The 25,838-nt window shown below is 34.5% G+C and overlaps 1 protein-coding gene and 2 pseudogenes across 1 annotated transcript; 1 reads left to right on the top strand and 2 right to left on the bottom strand.

Annotated features, from left to right (window-relative positions):
- Positions 1-730: 730 nt before the first annotated feature.
- On the bottom strand, positions 731-16,904 carry LOC149381828 (cycloartenol-C-24-methyltransferase-like; annotated as a pseudogene).
- Positions 16,905-18,691: 1,787 nt separating this feature from the next.
- Positions 18,692-19,564, bottom strand: LOC149381827 (copper transporter 1 pseudogene; annotated as a pseudogene).
- A 348-nt stretch (positions 19,565-19,912) lies between these two features.
- LOC149381826 (uncharacterized) lies at positions 19,913-25,290 on the top strand. The gene is made up of 5 exons (XM_089601434.1): positions 19,913-20,501; positions 20,599-21,224; positions 21,388-22,113; positions 24,267-24,918; positions 25,012-25,290. Exons 1-5 carry the CDS (start codon positions 19,913-19,915, stop codon positions 25,149-25,151), a joined length of 2,733 nt encoding a protein of 910 aa, XP_089457560.1. The 3' UTR covers positions 25,152-25,290.
- Positions 25,291-25,838: the final 548 nt, after the last annotated feature.

The raw sequence follows: 25,838 nt of genomic DNA, 5'->3' as shown, positions 1-25,838 counted from the left end.
TGAAAAATTAAATTCAGAAAATTCGTTCAGAATCACTTTTGAAATTAATGTTGCACCAAAATAGTAATTTGACACTAACTTTAAAAGAGAATTGTTAATTTTTGAAAATCTTGTTGAATGCATAGTTAGTCATTGGTTTAAGATATTTTTATTTGGGCATATCTACCTCAAATAAAACTATGATATTTTTATCTAGCCATCGTTTGAAAAACTTATAGAATCTAGCCACACGTTCAAATACATTTTATGTTGTACCTATTTTAACCCCTCAACAAATCAGCATAATCTATGTATTTATTATTAGTAATTGAAAAAAAAAATTAATGACATGTGTTGATTTCTCCCGTAAATCAAAAAACCGTTGTATACACGCAACCTTCAACCTTAAAAAAAAAAAACAAAAAAAAACAAACAAAAAAAAACAAAAACAAAAACTATTCACCATTTCTCAGTTTAAAAAAACATAGAAATTGTCCAAATAATTTTGAACGCAAAAGACAAAGGAATTCGAAGGCTTCTGAAAGTAACTTTTACTCGCAAAAATTGAGAAACATGAAAACTCATTAAAGATTATTAACAATAATTAATTGAGGTGAATGAACTGATGGAGAAGAAAAAACCAAAATTCAAAGAAACGCATATTTAATTAACGATAATTAACTAAGATGAAAGAAACGACTGAGAAGAAAAACCCATAAATCAAACAAACGAAGAAATAAATTAACGATTATTAACGCAACAACTCCTGACCGGCCCCTACACTTTGCATACCGGGCAACTCCGCCTGGGCCTCTCTCACCTTCGCCGCGGCCAGTGAAGTCGCGCAGATATGCGCGCCTCTGTAGCCGCTCTCCGGGACGGTGCTCTCCAACGCAAAATGACCGCTCCCTTTCTAAGAATTTTCAAAGAATAAGAAGGAGAAAGATACCCATTGAGGGCTTTAGTTACCCAAAGCGTAAACTTTATTATTAGACTGGCAGTGAAGACCACCTCCCGTTGGCGATCGAAAAATGTACCGATGGGCGGAATTCTTCTCTGGAGGAATTCCACGGTAGTAGACAAGATTTTTCAGCTAACACAATGGCTATATTCTTAATACCCTTGACGTCACGAATCCATAAGACTTGGAATCACTCAATTTTTTAACTTGCGAAGTTTTCGTTGTCCAACTGAAGTGAACGCAAAGGTTATTATCAAAATATTCATAATAACAAAAATTTCCTTTTAGAGTTAGAATCCATGTTTCATTATTATCATATGAAATGAAGCTTCTCTGTGCAAAAAGCTACTCCAATATTTGTTTAAGAAATCTTTTGAAATTTTGTTAAAATGGAGACAAATTTACTTTTTTTTTTATAGATATGACGGCGTAAATATCTATTGTTTTCAAATTTCTACACACTTGTATTTTTGTCCAAATTCAAGGATTCGATAATTACAATGCAACTAAAACATGATTTGTCGCTCAAAAATGAATATCTAAATTATAAACTTGCAACGATTAGGTACTTATGCTACCATTTTCGATTTTCATAATTATGTACCCTGTCTTTTTCTTTGTTTCTTTTTTGGTGGCACAAATGAGAATAGAATGTATAATAAACCTGCAACGAATTTTAAGACGTTTTTGTTTATTTCTTTTGTTTATTTATATATACTCTTTGAAATAAACATTATTGGCTTGTCTTCACAATATTATTTTGGGTCCATTATTTGAGATTGTTATTTAACCAACGTTTGATAAATATTTGGTAAATAACCACATCCAGGGTATTTACACGCTTAAATTAACGTAAATATCTCACCTTTTTATTTCAATGAAAGAGCAAACCAGAAATGTCACGTCATGTTTATGACGATTTACTAAATATTTATCAAACGTTAGTTATATAGCAATCTCAAACGTCTGAATTGGCTAATTACCTAAATTTTTATATTATTTTTTAGTCATAGTAGACTTTTGAGCTTAATACTACTTCAATTTCAATGGGCAAGTAAATTGTCTCATGCAAATATTTGTAGTCAATTTCCCAATTTTATTATGTAATCCCTCCTATGGTATCATTGACTATTAATGCTGCTTAATGAATTGATAAAACGAAGCTTGATGGATCTGTTGTCGTTTATTGAAAATTCTTATAAAGTGAGATTCTTTTATCTACTCTTTTTAATTATGGTTTCGATCGGTCTCCTCTACGCAGAGTCGCATACTATTGGACCTGAAATTTTTATTGGACACGCTATCGTTTATGATTTGTGTGTTCGTAATTTCATATCAGATCCCTTTACGACAGTTAAGAATAATTTTTTTTATTTATTTATAAATTCAAAAGCAGCGGTGTAAGTTATCAATCAAAAGACTCGGGAATTTTAAATGAGTGGGGGTTGGGTAGTATGTAACTTTCGTGGTTAATTATTGTCTTTAAAACAGCGTAATTTGAAACATAAATAACATATGTTACCTTACCGCGTATATAACATAGGGAAATGTATGGGGGCTTAAAACTTTGGACAACTGATAGCTAGTAGTACCTCTCTCGGTCATGACATAAAAACAAGATAAATTACCTCAACTAACAACATTTAATAAGTTTCATTCAATTTTTTACTAAAAATTTAATTTGGCCAAAAATACTTAGTAAACTACTTGTACAAATACAATTTTACTTTCAACATGATATCAACAATTGACATGTTGACATCTATTATTAACATATATAAGTTTTGGGTTCACTGTTGTTGACATAGATGTCAACAATCGACATCTATTGTTGACATCTATGTCAGCAATTGACATAAATTGTTGACATCAATTGTTGATGATAAAATTATATTTGTACAAGTGGTTTAGTAGTATTTTTGGTCAAATTAAGCTTTTGGTGGAATATAGGAAAAAATTTATCAAATTGTGATAGTTGAGACAAATTCTCTAAAAACAACTTCCCCAAATACCGAAAATATGCGTTGAAATTTCAGGAATTTTATGAGCAATATAATTTATCCCACGAATTTTTTACTATATGTATATACAAGCAATATATGCCCCGCGCGTTGCTGCGGAATAATTAATATATTTTAGTCTGAAGGAATAAATATATAGAGACATGTATATAAATATTTATGTTTGAAAAAAATGTATTTAAAATTTTTTGAAAACATTTTTATCTTTCAGATAAAAAATAACTCGGTACGAATGAACACTATTTATGTTTAGGGTCCAATATTTTATTTAAAAAACAAAAAAAAAATAAAAAAAAAAAATAAAAATACGAAACGATGTTCAATGAACATTATTTCGTGAGAGGGAGACCCTCATCTCCTTTATATATATATATATATATATATATATATATATATATATATATATATATATAATAATAATAATATGTTAACTGAACATAACCATTATTAACACAATATATAAAAGAAAAATATATGAAATAATTAAATGATTATTTTTAATTAAAATTATAGTTTAATTAATAAGGAGAATACGTCTTGTTTGAGTTTGAGTTATTTTATGAATTTTAAAAAATTTCGATTAAAATATTAACGTAATGGATTTAAATGAATTATATGCCTAACTTATATATGAATGTAATGTATGTATTGTACTCTCATACGACCGACCTTTCCCACTAAAAAAACGTTTAAATGACATGCTTGCAGCTTGCTTATGAATTCTTATAGCTACCTTATTTATTTCCTTTGTCTATATAGCACATTGAACTAATTATATACGTAATAAATGTTAACCTTCCATACAGTGACTTTAATTTCAGCAACCTATATAACTTGAAAGTTTATCTAATTTATTAATGGAATCTATTAATTGAAAACCTAAATTAGATACATAGTTAAATGATAACTAGTATACATGGTGAGCTATATATATAGATATGTTCACAAGTCATCATGACTACCCTACCAAGCTTCAATGTTAAATGATAGAGAGAGTCATTACTAAAATAAAATCGTGGTAACTAGTTTGATCTAGTGATTATCTCACATATATTTTATTGTAGATGTTTTGGAGTTCGAATTTCAAGTATTGCAGAAATATATACTCCTTATAGGTGAATAATTTATTTTTCTTCAATCTAATATCTTTGTAATAAATTATGTAATCTTAACCAATAATATCACTTACGCTTGAACTGGTAATATATCATATAATCTAAATCTATATTATTAATTCTAAAAAAAAACTTTAAAATAAAACTGCTCATAAAACAACGTTGAAATTCATTTGAGAAACTTGGAAAATCTTACACCTTAAGCTTAAGATGCTCACGTGACAAAACTCCACATGATATTATATATTTCCAAATAACCTTACACTACGGCGACATGAAAAGACTAAATTGTCTTTACTTATTAATTACGCAAGAGTACCATATTCTATCTCCATACCCATAAGAAAACCTCACACGTGTAAGTTTTAAGATTTAATGGATAAGTTTAATATTTTTGTTGATAACTTTTTCATTAATTTATGAACTTTTCTTTTCAAATTTTTGCAAAAAAATCATGTGTTTTTCGTCAAATTGTTTTCCAGGTTTCGACCAATTATATGCTTTCGACCACTTTTTTTTCCAACCATTTTTTAAAATTTCAACAAATTTATTAGATTTTTTTTCCCAATCCGTACTATATTTTCGTCCAATTTACAAAAATTTGGTAAAAAAATTATAAGGATTATATCATAGAAAATTTATACTATATTCAAAAGTTATTGTTGGCTTAGTTGTTGAGAAGTTTGTTTGTATCTTTATAACTTATTATTTTTGTATAACTTTTTTATGACTTAATTTTTTTTTAATAACTTATAGCTTATTTATTTTTCATAACTTAATTAGTTATAAGTACTTAAAATAAAAAATTAGAAATTATGTAATAAATAATGTATTATAAATAGAAATAAGTTATAAAAAAAAATAAAGATCAGTATCATAAACAAGTGTTTATGGTTTCATTCAACGATTCATAAAATTGTGAAAGGCTTATTGCTTGGTCTAATGCTATAGGACTCTATATATCTCTTGGAGATAGTAGAGTATATCAATAGCAAGCAGTGTAGAGCCGAAGGAATTTTGGAGCTTGGACGAGTTAATTTAAAAATATAATATATTATAAATTCTTCATGAAACAAAATATTAAATATGAAATTACAAAACAACTCGATTCAATTACAAAAAAAGTCATTTTACAAAATAGAAAGTAAGAGAATTACACAAAATCCACTTTTCTTATTTTTTGAGATGCAAATAAAAAAATTAGATCATTATACTCAAGTTTATCTAACAACTCTTTTTCAACTGACAAAATAGCTAGCCCGTTAATTCTTTATTGGCACAAGGATGACTTCGGATAAGACTTTATCAACTTCAATTTGATAAAACTTCTCTCGATGGGTATTTGTGATTTAGCAAGCTTTTAATTCAGAAAATAAATCCAAACTTCTATGCTTGATCTTTTTTATTGAATAAAACAAAATTTTCAATATTGCTCTTTTTTGTGATTTAACAAAGCTTTCTAGTTTTTTTTTAATCCCGATGGGTATTTCCTATTCGACATATTTAACACTAATTATTAATATATTGATAAAAAAAAACACACACACACACACAAGCAAAACTTATCAAATAAAAACAACAAACTGATAGAAAGCAAAATAGTAATAAAAATAATAAGAGTTAAAAGAAGAAAAACAAAACCCGGAAATATGAAAATAGCTTGATCTCTTGATCTCTTATGGTTTTAAACCTGAAAATATAACAATAAGAAGTTGAGCTCTTTTTGTAAGCTCTTTTTGTAATATAAAAATCTCGCCTGACATCTTTTTTTTTCCCTTTTGAATGTATAGTTTTTATTTTGTTTTGGTAACTTTTGAGTATTATAAAAGCAAATGAATTGGACAAGTATTAATAGGGGAACAAAATATCAATTTGACGGTATAAAAATGTTTTGGGTTTTTAATATTTTACCTTTTTTTTAATGTTAAACTCCTATTTTTAGATACAAAATCTCCAATTTTATAGCATCAAAGACCATTAAATATCGGGGTTTGGACATCAGTAGGAGTAAATAAGTGGATATTTCACATTAGTACTTTTTTCAAGAAAAAAGTGTTTAGTTATAAACATGTATCAAGAAAAATATAACATGTAGAGTCAAACACGCGAAAGTATCAGACCCCCAGAGCTCATAGTGAGTGGTAGTAATCCAAACCGCAGTGTCAAAGTCATAGAATTCATGAAGCAACACATTGCTGATTTATACTAAGAAATAACATTAATGAACTCTATTGGACTTGGGCCTACATGATATGCATCATCATCCTCTTGGTTAGAATTAGTACTATTTTCAGGATGATATGCGTGATGAGAATAGTTTTGTGTGTATGTATAGTAACTACAATGCCGATGCTATGTTCATATCCTACAAATTTCTCATTCTAGAGTTAGTTTGAAACTTAGTAGAGTTATTTCTATATAAGTTGATTAGAGACATAATGCTAAAATAATAAAGTGAAGTAATAAATTTCAATAAAGTCTAGATTTTGAAATGTAATTGTAATGCATGAGGGATCCTAATTAAAATATTAAAATCTTTTATGCATTTCTAATCCATGGTGTTATGAACGCTAATGATAACCTACACCTATGAGTGGCCGTAAGAAACCGCCTTCGTAGTTCTGATACATCACTTATTCGGTTCAATTAATCTCTCGATCAGTACATTAGCTTCGCCGATCATTTTGAACGGTTTGTAAATTGGGACCAGACCTTTTAGAAAATACAAAAGAAATCTATTTTAGACCAATCTTGATGGATTTTGACCGCTATATACAGTTATACATATATATATATATATATATATATATATATATAAATAAAAAAATAAAATAAAAAACCTGAAAGAGGCAAGCTTGATTATGAATGGCTTTATGTATTGAATTATCTATAAGAGGTTAAATATGGTAAATAATTCTCAAATGGGTAAATAGAAAAGAGTCGATCTTAAGAAGGGGGATCTAGTTGGCAAAGAGAGGTAATCTTTTGAAGTTGAACCAAAGGAAGTGCCAAAACTGCAGTGATTGAATTTGAAGCAAAAAAATGCTCAAAAACAGGTTCGTTTCTTGAAAGTCTCATCAGACAAATGACATCATTTTCTTATTTTCTTGACACAATGACAAGTTGAACAGAAAACAAACCTGTTGGAACTAATAAGTAAACCTGTTCTCTGGACATGCAAATTTCTAGATGCAAAATGGAAATAATCTGATACATTGATGACCAATGCCGTTTTGTGGAGCATAAGATTAAACATTGTACTTAACAAGCAAATATCAAATAGAATAAACACTCAAATAGATAAAGATCTCTGCCCAAGAAGAAGTACATCGGTGAGAAGATCTCTGCCCTGAAAATAATCAACACAAATAAACATAAGAATGATTATTTGTTTATTAGTATGTTGTTCAGAATTTAGAAGTGGCAAAGAGCCGAGAAGTTCAAGATATAAGAATATTTCCATTTTTTTAGTTTGTTATCAATGGAAATAATCTCTCCATTAATATGGTCCATATACAAACGATTTTTGACCAAATATAACGCACAATTAAGAGCCGAAATTAAGAAAATTGATTACGTTCATTATAACGTAATATTTCTCATTGATGGTTATGAGAATGTATTATAAGCGATTTTGAGGTCCCTAGGCTCACTCATTCAATTCAGAAACTAACACCATCTAGGAGAGAGAGTAAGAGCCTAGAAGAACCACAAAATTCTCGCCGGAATCGGAGTCCCGAGCTCGCCAGAAAAACACAACAATGGCTGGAGGTAAACCGATCAATTTCGCTTCCTTTTTAATGTGTTCATGTTGCTAGAACACCTTTAGTATGTGTAATAAGTTCTTACATTTGGTATCAGAGCCCCACACAACCTCTACCTTGTTTTTAAAAATTTCCATATTCTTGTGTGTTTATGTTTTGCGTTTTTTTTTACGTCAAAATGTTAATATTATTATGGAAATCCTTGAGAAAATTGTTTTGTGATTCTTTTGGCTTTTGAATCGCTTAATTTGGTGCTAAAACGAGAGAGAACGAGCCGGGTTATAATATGGGTTTTCACCGGGTCGTTTTGACCCGTCTGGAGGTTGAAGATGACCAAAAATGACATGTCGTTTGGTTTGACACTTTGTGTCGTTTATATATTGTTGTTTGTCTTCAATTACTTTACGTACCATACAGTCCTTTGGCCCACTATTTTGGCTGCTATTGATTTAATGGTTGTTGTCCAATGTTGTAGTCTAGCCGGTTGCTTGGGCTTTTATTATTGGACCTGTTTTATTCAATTAATATATATATATATATATATATATATATATATATATTTATTTTCAGCCACCTTTTTTGACTTCACGTACACTTGATTTGTTTATTGGATGTATATTATTATATTGTTATAATACATTCCTTTCCTTTTGCTATTCTTTTTGGTGATATGCACGGACATATATGCTATATATACATATTTGACTTTTGAATTATTATTTTGTATATATAGGAAATGTGCACATTTTGTTACAAGCAGTAATGTTGTAATGGTACATCTTTTTAGTTCTTTTGGCATTATAAAGAATATAAATTGAATATTCGGTTTTAATAATATTGTACAATATGTCATTTATTTAGAAGTTATATGCTTCATAATTTTATTATTATTATTTGAAACATGCATATAACATTTAGCAATTTAATGACTAGCACAATATTGTTTATTTTAGTTATATTATTTTGCGATTAATATAATCTTTATTAATTAGAGAGTAGCCACAACATCTTTAATTAATATAGGTTGTATATTTAGAATTAAAATCGCATTAAAATAAAAATTGTGGTTAATTATATGCTATATTATGAAATCTACCCACATGAATTTTGTAATATTTGTATGATTAATTAGGATAAAATATCAAATTATATTTCCTAATTAACCCACAGGTATTAGGAAAAAGGAACATAGTTTGATAGTTTTATCATAATTGTGTGAATCTAACTGAATTAGAACTTTAGCCCACATGCAAGTTTTATGTCTCTAGATTCATTGAGTAACACATGTTTTGCATTGGTAAATCATGATATAGTTATTTTCTTCAAAACATATTTTAATAAGCATGTTTAATTTCTGTAAATTGCAGTTAGTCAAACTGTAGGTTACTCTAATGTTAAATGTGATGTTCCTGAACTCAAAGGGGATAATTTTAAGGTCTGGAAATAGAGAGTTCTCCTTCAACTAGGATGGATGGATATTGACTATGCCATAAGGAAGTCTGAGCCTCCCTCAATTAATGAGGAGAGTACCCCAGATCAGGTTGATCTTTATGAAAAGTGGGAGCGATCTAATCGCCTCTGCGTTATGTTCATAAAGACCAAAGTATCTGCTGGGATTATGGGTTCAATTGAGCAATATGACAAAGTTCGTCTCTTAATGAAAGCAATAGACGATCAATTTGTCACTTCAGATAAGGCTTTGGCAAGTACTCTTATCATGCAGTTCTCATCCATGAAGCTCACTAGAGTAGGAGGTATGCGTGATTATATCATGCGCATGAGGGATATTGCGGTTCAGTTAAAGAAATTGGAAGTTGAAATGTCTGAAACCTTTTTGGTTCACTTCATTCTGTGAACTCTGCCCCAGCAATATGGCCCATTTAAGATTTTTTATAACACACATAAAGATAAATGGTCAATTAATGAACTTATGACCATGTGTGTTCAAGAAGAACATAGGCTGGCTATGGAAGAGGGTGAGAAATTGAATCTGACTTTCACTGAAAGGAAGAAGAAAGATCGTGCCAAAGACAAAGGCAAGATCCCTGTCAAACCGAACATAAAGAAAGAGTCAAAGTGTTTCTTTTGCAAGAAGAAATGACACATGAAGAAAGAATGCTCTAAGTTCAAAAATTGGCTTGACAAGAAAGGTATTCAACTTTCGTTTGTATGTTATGAATCAAATCTAACTGATGTTGGTCATAATACTTGGTGGAGTGACTCTGGTTCATCAATCCATGTTTCAAATACCTTGCAGGGTATGCAAAACCTACGGAAGCCAGTGGGAAGTGAGCACTACATCCTTTCAGGAGGCAGGATGAGCTCGCATGTGGAGGCTATCGGTTCTTGCGATTTGGTGTTAAGTAGTGGCTTTATTTGCGTTTAGAAAAGACCGTTTATGTTCCTAGTTTTTCAAGGAATTTAATTTCAGTTTCAAGACTTGTGCCTCTTGGTTTTGACTTTAACTTTTCGGATAATGGTTTTACATTATTAAATAAATCCGAAATTGTTGGTTATGGTACATTGTCTGGTGGTCTTTATTCAATTACACTGCAAAATGATGTTGCTAAGAGCTCTTTGAACATTACTGCTGGGTTGAAGCGTTGTATTATGAATGAAAATTCTTCTCTATTGTGGCACCGGAGATTGGGACATATCTCCATTTTGAGAATTAAAAGGTTAGTGAATGAGGGAGTACTTAGTGCTATTGATTTTACCGACTTTGAGACCTGTGTGGATTGCATTAAGGGAAAGCAAACCAACAAGTCTAAAAAGGGTGCAAAGAGAAGTACTGAATTGTTAGAAATCATACATACAGACATTTGTTGTCCTGACATGGATGCAAGTAGTCCAAAATATTTTATCACTTTCATAGATGATTTCTCACGATATATGTATCTCTATTTACTTCGTTCTAAGGATGAAGATATAGACGCCTTTAAAGTTTTCAAGGCTGAAGTAGAGAAACAATATGGTAAACAAATTAAGATTGTGAGATCAGATAGAGGTGGTGAGTATTATGGTAGATACACTGAGAATGGACAAGCACCTGGGCCATTTGCGAAGTTTCTTCAAGAACATGGGATTGTTGCCCAGTACACTATGCCTGGTACTCCGGACCAGAATGGTGTTTCAGAAAGAAGAAATCGAACTTTAATGGACATGGTGAGAAGTATGAGGAGTAAAACAAAACTTCCTCAATTCTTGTGGACTGAAGCACTAAAAACGGCTGTGTATATATTAAACTGAGTTCCAACCAAGGCTATTTTTAAAAACGCCATTTGAGTTATTCAAAGGTTGGAAACCCAGTTTGCGACATATACGCGTTTGGGGATGCCCGTCTGAAGTGAGAATTTATAATCCACAAGAAAAGAAACTAGACCCTAGGACTATAATTGGGTATTTCATTGGATATGCCGAGAAGTCTAAAGGTTATAGATTCTACTGTCCATCTCACAATACTAGGATTGTGGAATCAAGAAACGCAAAATTTCTTGAGAATGACTTGATTAGTGGGAGTGACCAATTGCATGACTCAGTGTCTGCATTAGATCACAATGAAGCTTAACCTTCTAGTTCAAGTGATAGACTGATTATCGTACACACTCCTCAAGCTCAATCGTGTGTAAGACAACCAACTATTGAGATTCCACAAGTTAATAATGTTGATCCTTTAGATCAAGTTGCTGATCAAGATCATGTTGAACAACCAATCGAACATCCGATTGTACAACAAGATCCTCAAGAGAATAATGAAGCAACATTAAGAAGATCTACTAGAGTTAGAAGATCAGCAATTCCTAGTGATTATGAAGTGTATCTGCAAGAGACGGACTGCAACATTGGAGCCGAGAATGATCCTGAAACGTTTTCACAAGCTGTAAGTTCTAAAGAATTTAACTTATGGAACAAAGCTATGATTGAGGAGATGAACTCTATGGCAATTAATCAAGTCTGGGATCTCGTCGAGTTGCCTGATGGTTTAAAAGCCATTGGATGCAAATGGGTCTTTAAAACAAAGAAAGACTCACAAGGCAACATCGAAAGACATAAGGCAAGACTTGTAGCCAAAAGGGTTTACTCAAATAGAAGGAATCGATTACACGGATACATTTTCTCCTGTTTCAAAGAAAGATTCCCTTCGCACAATTATGGCATTAGTAGCCCATTTTGATTTTGAGTTACATCAAATGGATGTGAAAACAGCCTTTCTTAACGGAGATCTAGAGGAAGAGGTTTACATGAAACAACATGAAGGATTCTCTTCTAGTGATGGTGAGCATTTAGTCTGCAAGCTTAATAAATCCATTTACGGTTTGAAACAAGCCTCCCGCCAATGGTATTTAAAGTTTCATGATGTCATCACTTCATTTGGCTTTGAAGAGAACATCATGGATCAATGTATATACCAAAAGGTTAGTGGGAGTAAGATATGTTTTCTTGTTTTATATGTGGATGATATTCTGCTAGCGACTAATGATAATGGAATGCTGCATGAGGTGAAACAATTTCTTTCAAAGAACTTTGATATGAAAGATATGAGTGATGCATCTTATGTTATTGGCATTAAGATCCATAGGAAAAGATCACGAGGCATTTTGGGTTTGTCTCAAGAGACCTATATCAATAAAGTTCTTGAGAGATTTCGGATGAAAGATTGTTCACCAAGTGTAGCACCCATTGTGAAGAGTGATAAATTCAGTTTGGACCAATGTTCGAAAAATGACCTTGAGAGGGAACAAATGAAGAATATTCCATACGCTTCTGCTGTAGGAAGCCTTATGTATGCTCTGGTTTGTATCAGACCTGACATTGCATATGTTGTTGGAGTATTGGGTAGATATCAGAGTAACCCAGGTCTTGACCATTGGAAAGCTGCAAAGAAGGTTATGAGATACCTTCAAGGAACAAAGGATTACATGCTTATGTTCAGACGGACCGATGAATTGGAAGTGGTTGGCTACTCTGACGCTGACTACGCTGGCTGCATTGATTCAAGAAAATCCACTTCAGGATATGTTTTTATGCTAGCTGGCGGAGCCGTGTCTTGGAGAAGCACAAAGCAGACATTGACTGCTACTTTCGTATCGTGTTTTGAAGCTACATCGCATGGTGTTTGGTTGAAGAGTTTCATATCTGGTCTTAGAGTTGTAGACTCTATTTCTAGGCTTATTAAGATGTACTGTGACAACTCGGCTGCTGTCTTTATGGCTAAGAATAACAAAAGTGGAAGTCGAAGTAAGCATATCGACATCAAATATCTAGCCATAAGAGAACATGTTAAAAATGATAAAGTGGTCATTCAACACATTAGCACCGAGTTGATGATTGCTGATCCTTTGACTAAAGGCATGTCACCAAAGAAATATAAGGATCATGTGGAAAGCATGGGACTTGGTTCCATGATGTAATTTTTCATTGTACGCTACATTTCTTCTTAAGAAACTCATATTAAGTTTGATTTTTCTCATATAGTTGTGCACATTCATTATATTTATTGAGAAATATCGTTTAAGTGGACCTGGAATAAACATATGGTTTATTCACTAAAGAATTAGAAAGGCTATTGAATTGAGAGACTTAATGTATCGTAATACATGGAAGATAATAATCGCTCGTAGAGAACCTATCGCCATGATTCATATCCTGTGTTTCTTTAATGTGAGTGCTTCGTTATATGGACCAAATGGGAGAATATAAGAATATTTCCATTTTTTTAGTTTGTTATCAATGGAAATAATCTCTCCATTAATATGGTCCATATACAAACGATTTTCGACCAAATATAACGCACAATTAAGAGCTGAAATTAAGCAAATTGATTACGTTCATTATAATGTAATATTTCTCATTGATGGTTATGAGAATGTATTATAAACGATTTTGAGGTCCCTAGGCTCACTTATTCAATTCAGAAACTAACACCATCTAAGAGAGAGAGTAAGACCCTAGAAGAACCACAAAATTCTCGCCGGAATCGGAGTCTCGAGCTCGCCGGAAAAACACAACAATGGCTGGAGGTAAACCGATCAATTTCGCTTCCTTTTTAATGTGTTCATGTTGCTAGAACACATTTAGTATGTGTAATAAGTTCTTACACAAGATGAAAGAAAACAACTTACTTTCCACCTTTAATGAGCCCATCTATGCCTCTCTCTAAAAAGTTAAGAACTCTATCGCTTCCCTTCGGAGCTAGACCGATTGTTTCGAGGGCTTTCAACTATACAAAGAATAAAAAAAAATTGATGGTAACAAACTTCTTTTAATTATAGTTCAGTGCAAAAAGTATACCAAAAAAAGTATAGATATCAAGAGTATATAAAAAAAAAAAAGTAGATCTCAACAGTGACGGAGCTAGGAATTGTAGTCAGGGGAGGTAAATTTGAAAAATAAAATTTAGAGGAGACATGTATGAAAAGATCATATAATTTTAAAGTAAAAATGTAAAAATTAATGAAAATGGTCATTTTCAGAAATTCAGGGGGGCGCATATGTCCCTTTGGTCTTTAGCTGGGTCTGCTAGTGGATATTCTTAAGCCGTTTTTCGGATTAACACTTTTGCACACGTGGCGTGCTTGGATTGGTAACGTATATAGTCTCGGATGGGTCCAAAATCACTCTTCAATATTTCAAAGGGCTAGAGAAATGTTATGACGCGGCCCAACGCATCCAAGAGCTTCTGAGGATCTTTGAATCGTGTAGTGGATTCCTTACTCGATTTCGCGCCGGAAGTGAGTTCGTCGCCCGCAGTTTCCTAAGAAAAGAGAAAACGCGAAGATCGTGGTGGGATATTCCTTTTATTAAGTGAAGAACGTGATAATCGATTTCTCAAGCTCTTTGACACTTTTAGAAAAGAAAATGTACTTTCGCTTGATTAGCCTTGGTTTGTGAGAGAAATTGTGTGAGAGAGTACATATTTCTTCTCTCATTCTAGAGAGAATGGATGTAGATTATTATTTTTTTTTATCTCAAATGTTTTTATGAGAAGAAATTAAGAGAGACGAGTGAGAGAGAAATTTGGCATGAATTTACATTTTTTTTAGAAAATTAGGAAAATAGCCAACTTAAACGTCTGGCATTGCTAAACAGCCAACGTTTGGTAAATCTTAGGTAAATAGCCGTAAATAATGATGTGGTCTAATATATGGAGGTGACTATTTATCTAAGATTTACGTCTGTAAAAACATGAAAATGACTATTTACCTAAGATTTAACAAACGTTGGCTATTTAGCAATGTCAAACGTTTTAATTAGCTATTTTTCTAATGGAACTTTTTTTTTATATCGTGAGAGAAAATGGTGGAGTGAATTGGGTATTTATAGTGTTTTGGAGTTGTGTCGAGGGGTAGGTGTTTTATGGGTCCCAACTGAGATTAGCTAAAAAATAGTGATGAATGAGCTTTGGGCAGGTTGATTTGGTCTTGAGCGGAAGGAAATGATGATATTGGGCGAATGGTTATCTAGGCGGGAAGGAAACGTGGCTGGAGCCCACCATGCGGGGAGGCAATGGGCCAGGCGGAGAGGAAACGGGTCCAAATGGGCGAGCAGGTTGGCGCGTGGCCAACACGCGCGGAAAGGGCCCCGAGGGAGAGCTGAAGCTGTTAGCGGGCCAGACTTGTTGCGGAATAGGCAAAATTTTGGGTCTTCTGGCCCATTTTTGTGGCTTGTAAAAAAATATGGGCCAACAGATATCAATGTCAACAATTTATGAGATGGAAAGTACCAATGGTTCTGATGATGAAATTCCGAACATCAGTCATATGGAAATTGCTAAGAGAAAAAGGGACTTTTGTCCATAAATAGGTACCATGGGACGTGTGAGTCTGAACCAAGATCTTTCTCCCAAATCACCTTTGTACACAAATTTTTTAAATATATAGAAAAATAGATGAGATAATTCAATCTTAAGAATTCAGGACGATGTTAAAGTAACCTCAAAATCCGCTTGCTTAAGAGCTTTAAAGGCATTTTCCTGTCAACCTGATATTTTGGGAGGCCATTACCAATCTCAATCTCTTCCTGTACTTATGATCGATGCATTTTTTGGTTGATACATATCCACCGGGAAATGAATCGAACCGATAATTAAGAGAGCTCGAGAAAATTACTGCATCGGGTGCGTGGCAAGTAGCTTCAATAACATACTCCGCATCAAACGAATTATCAAGGAATGGCATTTTCATGATAACTAATGACAACGAAATTTGGAGTCTGAAAATGAAGAATAAACCTCAATGAAATCCTAACATAGTATCATGAAATCGAAAATGCGAACTGACTTGACAAAGCCACATGTCTTGTCCACCCCAGCAATTTTGTTTAGTTCCTGTGGAGAGATTAATTTGAAGCTTGTAAATAGAAACCACTTTTGATGCCTTCTTTCTTAGCAAAAACATTGATCCAAACTTCAACCGTAACTAAAAAGTGAGAGTCTACACCGAAGAATATAACACACCTTTCCTCTTGATATCTGATACTCGTTTATGTTCAACCCAGTGACTGAAGTTGAGCTGAAACAAACAACAGAAAACAAAGAAATTTTAGGAGATCAACTATTTCATTGATTTCAGACAAACTTTGATTATTTAATTTACAAATTCATTAATTTGAATTAGCTATTTAGCCACGACGCCTTTTTTTTAACCCAAGTTAGAATAAAGGCCACATTTAGCCCACCTCAAATTTTATAAGAGAAAAGTATAAAAAAATCATAATTTATTTATTTATTTATTTATTTATTTATTTTTGTGTAGGTCTAAATTAAAAACAATCATAGTTAATTGACGGATTTTTATCTCTCATTCATAGCTGTGACCTAAAAAAACATTACGATGAAACTGGGATTGTTTGATTTTGATACACTACATTGGTACATTAATAAGAAACGATATAAGGTTTTCAGAGAGAAAGTTTGTCTCTGCCTTTTATTTAAATCATAGAATTATTACAATGATTTGATAATATACACACCTTGATAGGCACACGCTTCAAATATATCAGTGTCTTCTTTTTAAATTCCACTTCATATAAAATTTATTTATAGATGAAGTAAAAACATCTGCATTCTATGCAACTTCATATAAAATTTATTTATAGATTGAAGTAAAACCATCTGCATTCTCTGAGAATGAATCCGCTTTCCCCTCCCAAAAAAAAGTTCCTAGCCACATTTTCTTCCCCTCCAAATTTTATTTTATTTTACTAAAGTTTAAAAATTTTAGTGTCGCCGCATCTTTGAGGCTCGAGACTCTAATAGTATAGTCTTAACCATAAAAGGACTCTCGTCTTGAGGAGAGGCGTTTCTCATTTTAGTTCTCTGTATTTTCGTCGATTTTCGTCAATTTTATCGGCATATGAAGTTTCTTGACTATTTGCGGTCGTCGTCCAGATATCAGAATCGTCGTAATTCTCGCAATAAAATAATCTTTGATAAAAGTGAATCTTATGATCCCATGAAAGATTATTTTATTGTTTTTCTCTAGTTTTTATGATCCAAACATGAGTCGGGTTTTCGTATCAATGAATCTTTGATAAAAGTGATTTTTAATTCTATTATTTAGATATGAACTTTAGATCATAATTTGTTATTTTTGAGCGTTGATCTCATTTGGGCAAAGTCCCCTAAAACACAATTGGGAACATGATTCGTGTTACCTTAAAAAATTGGTAACCCATTATTCTAATTGTACTATTGTATTTTTTATAATTTTTTTTTTGAATATTTTCATTGATCTTAGTTTTTGTAATCTAAGTTTTATTTTATTTTTTTATTTTATCAGTATATTAATGTGAAGAGCCTATTTATAAATTTTAAAAAATGAAAACATCTACTTCGTTAACGAAGAAAGTCCCGCCAAACGTAGGAAGTAAATACAGATATTGATTTATTGATTCCAATTTTTTTTTTTTGTCTTTTCTTCCCATTCCTTCGTTCCATATTTAACAGGTTTTTGTGTAGTGCTAACAATCCCGTGAGGCCGTGACATATAAGTAAGTCTTCATTACGCGTCTGTAGTGATCTCATTACTAAAATGGTAAATAAAAAAAAAAAACAAACGGGACACTGAAATTTAAAATGGAATCATTTGCCAGCTATTTCTTCCCAGATTAGGTAGCCAGTATTAGTTATAAAAGCCAAGTAGTGCATATGCAGGATTTCTCTCTCTCAGAAATAGTTAAATTGCTATGTTATTTGAAATTCATTCTTAGGCTTCTTCCCTTATATAGCATGAAATACCATTTTCTGGAATTTTAATACCTTATTGTAAGTAATGAAAAATTGTTGGAGGTTCATCATCTACAATGACATGACACACCCAAATACTCACAGATAATTAACAATTTGTAACATCTAAAATGAAATAAGTGGGATCACCATTCGACCTTGTTAATTATCTGTGACTATTTGGGTGTGTCATGTCAGTGTAGATGATGAACCTCCAACAATTTTTCATTATATCCATAATCTACACTAAAAAGCTATATTTAAATCATGAAATCAAAAGAGAAAAGATTCCTTAAAACTGGCACATATATACCTTAGGCTTGAAAAGCTTTGCAACAAAACAATAGACCAGATAACCGTAGATGAATATTATTATTAAATTTCTAATGGCCTTGTTTATTTTCATTCATTGGATTTGGAAGGCGTGTGCGTGGATAGAATTTAAACGACTTTTCGTATTTTGGTCCCGTGAATATATGCTTGACTCATTCAAAGCCACTTGCTAACAAAAGTCACGACTTCATTACCGAGAAAGGACACCGCAGACGTTAAACCTCCAATATTTACAACCACATATAACAAATAAATAAACTACACAGATCTCTTTCTGATTTAAAAAAAAAAAATCACAAACTGAAAAAACGGGATATTATTTTTCATCTTCAATTTGTCCTATTTCTCGATGAACGTATATATATCTTGTCATATGCAACGCAGTAATATAATTAAACAGTAATTTGATAATATAATTCTACATTAATTTTTTCACAAAACACACGCACACATCACTTCCATTACATTATTTGAATCTAATTAATCCGAAACGACGAAAACTACAGAGCAAACCGATCGATCGAGGACATAGATACAGCTGTAACGGACTCAACAGCCCATGGGCGGGAGATCAGAGGCGACTTTCTCGGTATCGGCGCTCCGGAAAAGACGGCTACCGAAAACCAGGAACCCAACGGCGTGACCGGCGACGGCGACGAGGAAGACGCCGCCGTTAAAGGACATGACGGCGAGCATAACGAGGTAGGCGAGGCCGACGCGCAGGGCGTGGAGGAGCGTGCGGGCGAGGGCGGCGCCGGCGGCGGAGGAGCGCGTGTTGAGGAGGCGCGAGTGGGAGAGCCACTCGGTGACGACGGCGAGCGCGAAGACGAAGACGAGAGCGAGGAAGTACATGGCCGGTCGAGAAGAGCCCGGCCAGCCGGAGAAGAGGATCTGAGCGCTCGAGCTCCAGAAGAAAGTCATGTGCATCGAAGAACCCATTCCGTGCGATGACGTGGCGTTGCTGTGGTTGTTGCTCATGTTCATCCCTCCCATTCCCATGTCCATGTCCATCGTCTATTCTCTCTCTCTCTCTCTCTCTCTCTCTCTCACTGAACAACAACGGGTCTTTTAATTTTTTTGGGGAAATGAAAAATATAGAGGAGTTTTAGAGACACGAGCTAGCGGTATCTGCGTGGGCGTAGTGGCGTACAAGACCGGGTATTTTCCTTGTGGAATATATATATATATATATATATATAATAATTTATTAAAAGGGAATAATAATAATAATAATAATAATAATAATAATAATAACTGATAAAGTGATGTCCCTTTTGGTTATTTTAAAGTTTTTTTTTACTCACAAAACAGAAAAAAAAAAAAAGACATTTATTTATTTATTTATATTTTTCTGCAAAATATCATATGACTTTATACGTTGACCTGCACCCAGTAATTATACGGTTTTTTTTTTTTTTTACTAGCTAGATGTATTCATAATAATAAGCAAATGATGGCACTCAAGCTTGATATGAGCAAGGCATAGAATTGAATGGCCCTTTCTTCGGCGAATCATGGAGGCCATGGGTTTTGGGCGATCCTGTATAGCTCGAGTCATGGATTGTGTCTCGTCAGTTCGTTTCTTGATCCTTGTTAACGGCCACATCTCCGACCATTTTGCTGCCTTCCGCGGCCTGAGACAAGGTGATCCCCTATCGCCCTTCCTCTTCATTATGTGCGCCCAGGGTCTTTCCTCTTTAATCCATGCTCAGGTGCGCCAAGGAGCAATCCACGGTATCCAAATATCCAGAAGAAGCCCCTCGGTCTCGTACTTATTCTTCGCCGATGATAGTCTCCTATTCTTTAGGGCTGAGGTGAATGAATGTCGGGCCATCATCGATTGCATCCGGCGCTATTCTAATGCCTCAGGTCAGGTCGTCAACTTTGACAAGTCGGCGGTGTCGTTCTCCCCCAACACAGATCAACAGCTCCTGCAGACACTCGTGGAGATCCTGGGCGTGGATTCGACAGGGGGCTTGGACCTATATCTCGGCCTCCCCACCTTCTCGCTTAGGTCTAGAAATATCCAATTCGAATATCTCCGGACGAGGGCGCTGAAGAGGATGGGAGGCTGGAATCAGAAGTTTTTCTCGATGGGGGGACGTGAGACGCTCATTAAATCTGTTATCCAAGCCATTCCCACATATACCATGAGCACCTTCAAGATCCCAAACTGGGATTTGTGACGAGATTGAGTCAGCGTGTGCCAATTTCTGGTGGGGTAACGAGGGCAACAAGCGCAGGTTTCATTGGCAGAGTTGGGGGAAGCTGTGCAGGGCAAAACGCGAAGGGGGCGTGGGGTTCCGGAGCCTGAAGGAGTTCAACCAAGCTTTGTTAGCAAAACAGGTTCGGAGACTCGCTAGGGCCCCGCAATCCTTTGCTACCAAGGTTATGGCGGGCAAGTATTTCCCTGATGGCTCTATCCTCAAAGGTACTAGTAAGGCTGGTTGTTCCTATGTTTGGAGGAGCCTACTGTGGGGCATGGAACTTATCAACAAAGGTTGGAGGTGGAGAGTCGACACCGGAGAGGATATCTCGATATACGACGACAAATGGATTCCCTCCCCGACAAGCTTCAGAGTCCAATCGCCTCGAACTCTCGAGCTCTCCGCCAAAGTCAGCAGCTTGATCACCGCGGCAGGAGAATGGGACACCCAGCTTATTCGTGACTCCTTCTTTCCTTTTGAGGCAGACCTGATTCTCTCCTTGGCGCGGCCCCACGGAAGGAAAAGCGACTCTATCCTGTGGCATTATGACAAGAAGGGCATCTACTCGGTGAAGAGTGGTTACCACCTAGCCATGGAAACTAACGACGAGAGACCTGAGGCTAGCTCATCAACACCAAGTGCTTCTCCCATCTGGAATCGTATCTGGGCGCTCAAGCTCCACCCCAAAAATAAAGATCTTCATGTGGCGCGCCTGCAAGGATTTCATTCATACTCGAGCCAACCTTGCTGAGAGACACATCCCGGTTTCTCCTAATTGCCAGATCTGTGGAGGCCCGTCGGAGTCTTCAGCGCACGTGCTTATTTTTTGCCCTGTCGTCGAAGCTGCTTGGGAGGAATCTCCTTATGCCTGGATCAGAGATCTCCACCCATATCGCCATCTGCGGGACATCCTCACAGAGCTCTCCATGTCCCTGCCAACTCGTGACCTTGCGTTAATATCCATTTTACTATGGGAATGTTGGAATCAGCGGAATAAGCTCCTCCACGATGCAGCGAACGAGAGCCGAGGAATCTTCCACCGAGCGCTGAATCTGCTGGAGGACTACGAGCTGTTCACCCAGGTGCCAGAACAACCGGCAAGACTACCGGCGCCGTCTCTCTGGACGCCACCATCCAAGACTCGGTGGAAACTCAACGTCGATGCGGCATTTCCGATGTCAGGAGCGCGTATGGGAATGGGGGGTTGTATTCGCGACGGGACCGGGAAGTTTGTAGCAGCCTTCAGCAGGACATCCGTCAAGTCTACCTCTGTTTTGGGAGCAGAGCTGGCTGCAATCCGGGGTGGTGTTCAGTTCGCCAAAAGCTGGAACTTCTGGCCATGTGAGATCGAATCTGATTCCAAGGCCGCAATCACTCTGCTCCGATCGACCGAACCAGTTGCCAACGAGGATGGGTTCATCATAGAAGATATCTGGTCCATGACCTCTCCGGGCTACGGGCTTTTTTCTTTTGTCAAGCGAAATGGGAATAAAATTATTTTGCTCAGTGTAATCTCAATACTGGTTTTCCTGGGACTTGGTTTAAAGAGCCCCCCTATTGTATCACCAATCTTCTTGTAGCCGATTTGGCTTAATAAAACCAGATGGGTTTCTCTCAAAAAAAAAAAACAAGCAAATGATGTTTTTTTTTATTTTTTAAATGTCACTCTTTCGCAGTTAATTTGTTAAGTATATTAATTTATGTCAGAGAGCATATGTCTACGGCCAGATTTTAAATAGTAATAAGCATCATCAATTTCGGTTACGGGTAGGAATGACAACGGGTACGGGTTTTAGCGGGTACACCAATACCGGTACCCGTACCCGTCTATTAAAATACCCGTTAACCCGTACCCGTTAACCCGGTTTTTCCAACGGGGCGGGTAACGGTTGCCAAAATTGAGCACCCGCTAACCCGTTAACCCGTTTAAAAAAAATAAAAAATATAATTTTTAATAAGAATCACAACCTACTCATTATGATGTAATCTAATGTTTTCTTAAAAAAAATATCTAGTTTTTTTCCATAAAAATAATTAACGGGCGGGTTAGCGGGTTAACGGGGCGGGTTTAACATTTTCGCTACCCGACCCGTACCCGCTAAAATACTAACGGATAATACCCGTTAGCCCGTTAACTCATTTTGAACGAGTATTACCCGACCGGGAGTAATTTTGGTTGTTGTTTGGTGAACCAAGAAATACGTTTACAATATATTTGTAAGTGTCAGGGACAAGTTTTTTTTTTTTTTTTTTTTTGTTTGAAAAGATTTATAACTAGTATAAAGATATGATTTATATTTTATATAGTAAAAAATTCTGAATTTTATATTGATTTTAAAGGAGAGATTGGAGGTTCAATGCTAAGCTAAGCGGAGACTATAAACAAGCATGAAACATGCTGCTGCATAAAAATTAAAAACACAGTCCTTGCCGCTAGCAATTGCTCTCTTGAGGGGAGTCTTAGTCTTATAATAATTCACTCACAGAAAATCACTAAATTAAGTCCAATATTTTATTTATTTAATTAATAATACTTTATATTTGACAATCCCTATGTCAATTAATTTTTTTTTTTTTTTTTTTTTGATAGTGAGAGGACGGAAATTAATATTATATTAATGATTTACGTTGACATGTCAAATATAGTTATCAACTCAAATATAGGAATTTTCGTTGCATTGCAGTACAGTTATGAATAAGATTTATGGATTTGCAGTACAGAATGGGTTAGGGTGGTTTGTTGTTGTAGTACTATAGTCTACACCAGCGAGCGTGATATTCCGTCCACATCCAAAGGAAAAAAAAAAGAGTGCAATATACATATAATACATACATAAGAATTCAATAGATTAACAGTAATGTTATTCCATGTCTTTATCAATTGACACTTAATCTGGACTAATTTACTCTCTACGTATTTGCTTTGGATGGAACGAAATCCTCCTCATCCTTATCTTCATCCAATAAAGAATGAAAAGTTGTATTTTTTGTTTGTTTGTTTTAATTTACATAAATATATATTTAATATTCACGAATCACAGAATATTGAGTTATTAGCTATAAAGGAAGTGGAACTCATAAGGTCTATATAACTTTTTCATGCACAACTTTTTTTTTTTTTTTTTTCAGTTTTGAAGAGAAAAAATTAAATAAATAAAAAAGTGATATATGATTTTTTTAAAATCGCATTTAATTCATGCTCCATATTAAAAATTTAATTAATATAGGCTAACCCTTACCAAAATTTAGGTAAAAAGTTAACCAAGTTTTTAATTTGTTTGACGGAAATTAATCGAGATTAACCAATTTTTTTTACTTTATTTAGCATTTAAATTATTTTTAAAAATTTATATTTTTAATTTAATTTTATTTCAATTAATTTAATCAATTTTTATAAATTATTTTAATTCGTAAATAACCTTCAATAAATTTTATTTAATTTAAAATGATTTTTTTTTATAAATTATTCTAAATTCGTAAATAAAATTCTATATATTTTATTTTATTTTATTAATACTATTACAATTTAATAACTTAATTTAATTTGATAATTAATATATTTTATATTGAGATTTGTTAGTATCTAGCCTTTTAATAAGAGGGAGATTAAAATAATAGTCAAAGTATTAATTTATTTAGGGGAGTAGCCAATATTAATTAGAATCCCCAAAATATCCTTTTCTTTTCTGATCAGCTTGACAAATCTTCGTCTGTTCTTCAAAAACTCAAGTCCGTCAACATATACAATTTCAGATCTCAAGAGGCGGCCGCGCATTACTTACATCAGAACAATCTAGAACCAGAGGAGGAACAGCCGAGCTTCTTCAGATCTCCCTCGGTTCTTCACAGGTTCAAATCGATCAGCCGCCACAACGCCGCCGCGGCTTCTCCGCCGGAGACTGAGCCTGCGCCAGAGCCGGATCAAGAACAAACGAGCTTCTTCAATTCTCCCTCGGTGCTTCACAGGCTCAAATCCATCGGCCGCTACAGCTCCGCGGCCTCTCCGCCGGAGACTGAGCCAGAGACGGAGAAGGAACAAGCGAGCTTCTTCAGATCTCCCTCGGTGCTTCAGAGGTTTAAATCCATCGGCCGGTACAACACGACGGAGCCGGAGTTGGAGGCGAACGACGACATCGACGCTGACGAGGAAGCCGACGAACTACGCAGCATCGACGAGATCTACAGCCAGCTGAAGTCCGGCGGCGGCGGCCACGTCACCCATAGCAATTCCGACACCGTACTGAACGCCGGAAGTAAGGTGAAGCCGGTGAAGCTCGCGAAGAAGATGAAGAAAAGGCCAAATGTTGTTCCAGGTAAATAAATTAATTAAATAAATAAACAGAAATTGAATGTGATATTTTTTTGAAATTTGAATATTTTATTTAATTATATTCTTGTTTGGTTAGGTACCAAAGAGAGGAAGCTAAAATCCAAGCGTGGGTCAATCTTCAGAATATGTAGTAAATCGGATTTACTGGTATATTTACCATATAAACGAATGATTTACTCAATGATTAATATGATTTACTATCGGATTTACTGTTAGATTAACTAAAAAATGTGCTAGGAATTCTGTTGAAATTGTTTGTCCTTGAATTTTCTAACAAATCAGTAGTAAATCGGATTTACTGTTATATTTACCATAGAAACGAATGATTTACTCAATGGTAAATAACATTTACTTTTGTTCTTATTACGGTAAATAAGATTTATTGTTGTTCTTGTTGCGGTAAATAAGATTTGTTGTTGTTCTTGTTACGATAAATAAGATTTGCTGTTGTTTGTGTTACGGTAAATAAGATTTACTAATTTTTTTTGTTATGGATAATATTATTTACTATAATAGTTAATAATATTAACCTAAGGGTATTATTGGAATATTGACACGATGAATTGGCTATTTTCCTAAATATATTAATAGTTGGGCTATAATTTTAAAGTAGATGTGTTGTTTTGACTAGTTGTTTAACCGGCCCATTTATATTTAAAGGTCTTAAAATCTAAGTTCAAATAACATTTTGAGGTTTGCACGCTCTCAAATTGACTCAAGGGCCTTGGCTATTTTCAGGAGTAGCCTTCGGCGTCAAGTGTCCATAGTACTCAACTGACGAGAATACAACTAGAGAGATGAGGTGAAGCATTAATTTTAGCTCTGAAGAAGCATTTATTTTAGCTCTGAAGTAGACTATAGAGAGATGGGCATAATAAAGTGAAAGATTCATGAATTCTTTGA

The sequence above is a fragment of the Urtica dioica genome, chromosome 11, assembly GCF_054948205.1.
Source record: "Urtica dioica subsp. dioica isolate 48M chromosome 11, U.dioica_male_clone48M_v1_H2, whole genome shotgun sequence".
NCBI lineage: Eukaryota > Viridiplantae > Streptophyta > Magnoliopsida > Rosales > Urticaceae > Urtica > Urtica dioica.
This window is presented reverse-complemented; position numbering and strand designations above follow the sequence as displayed.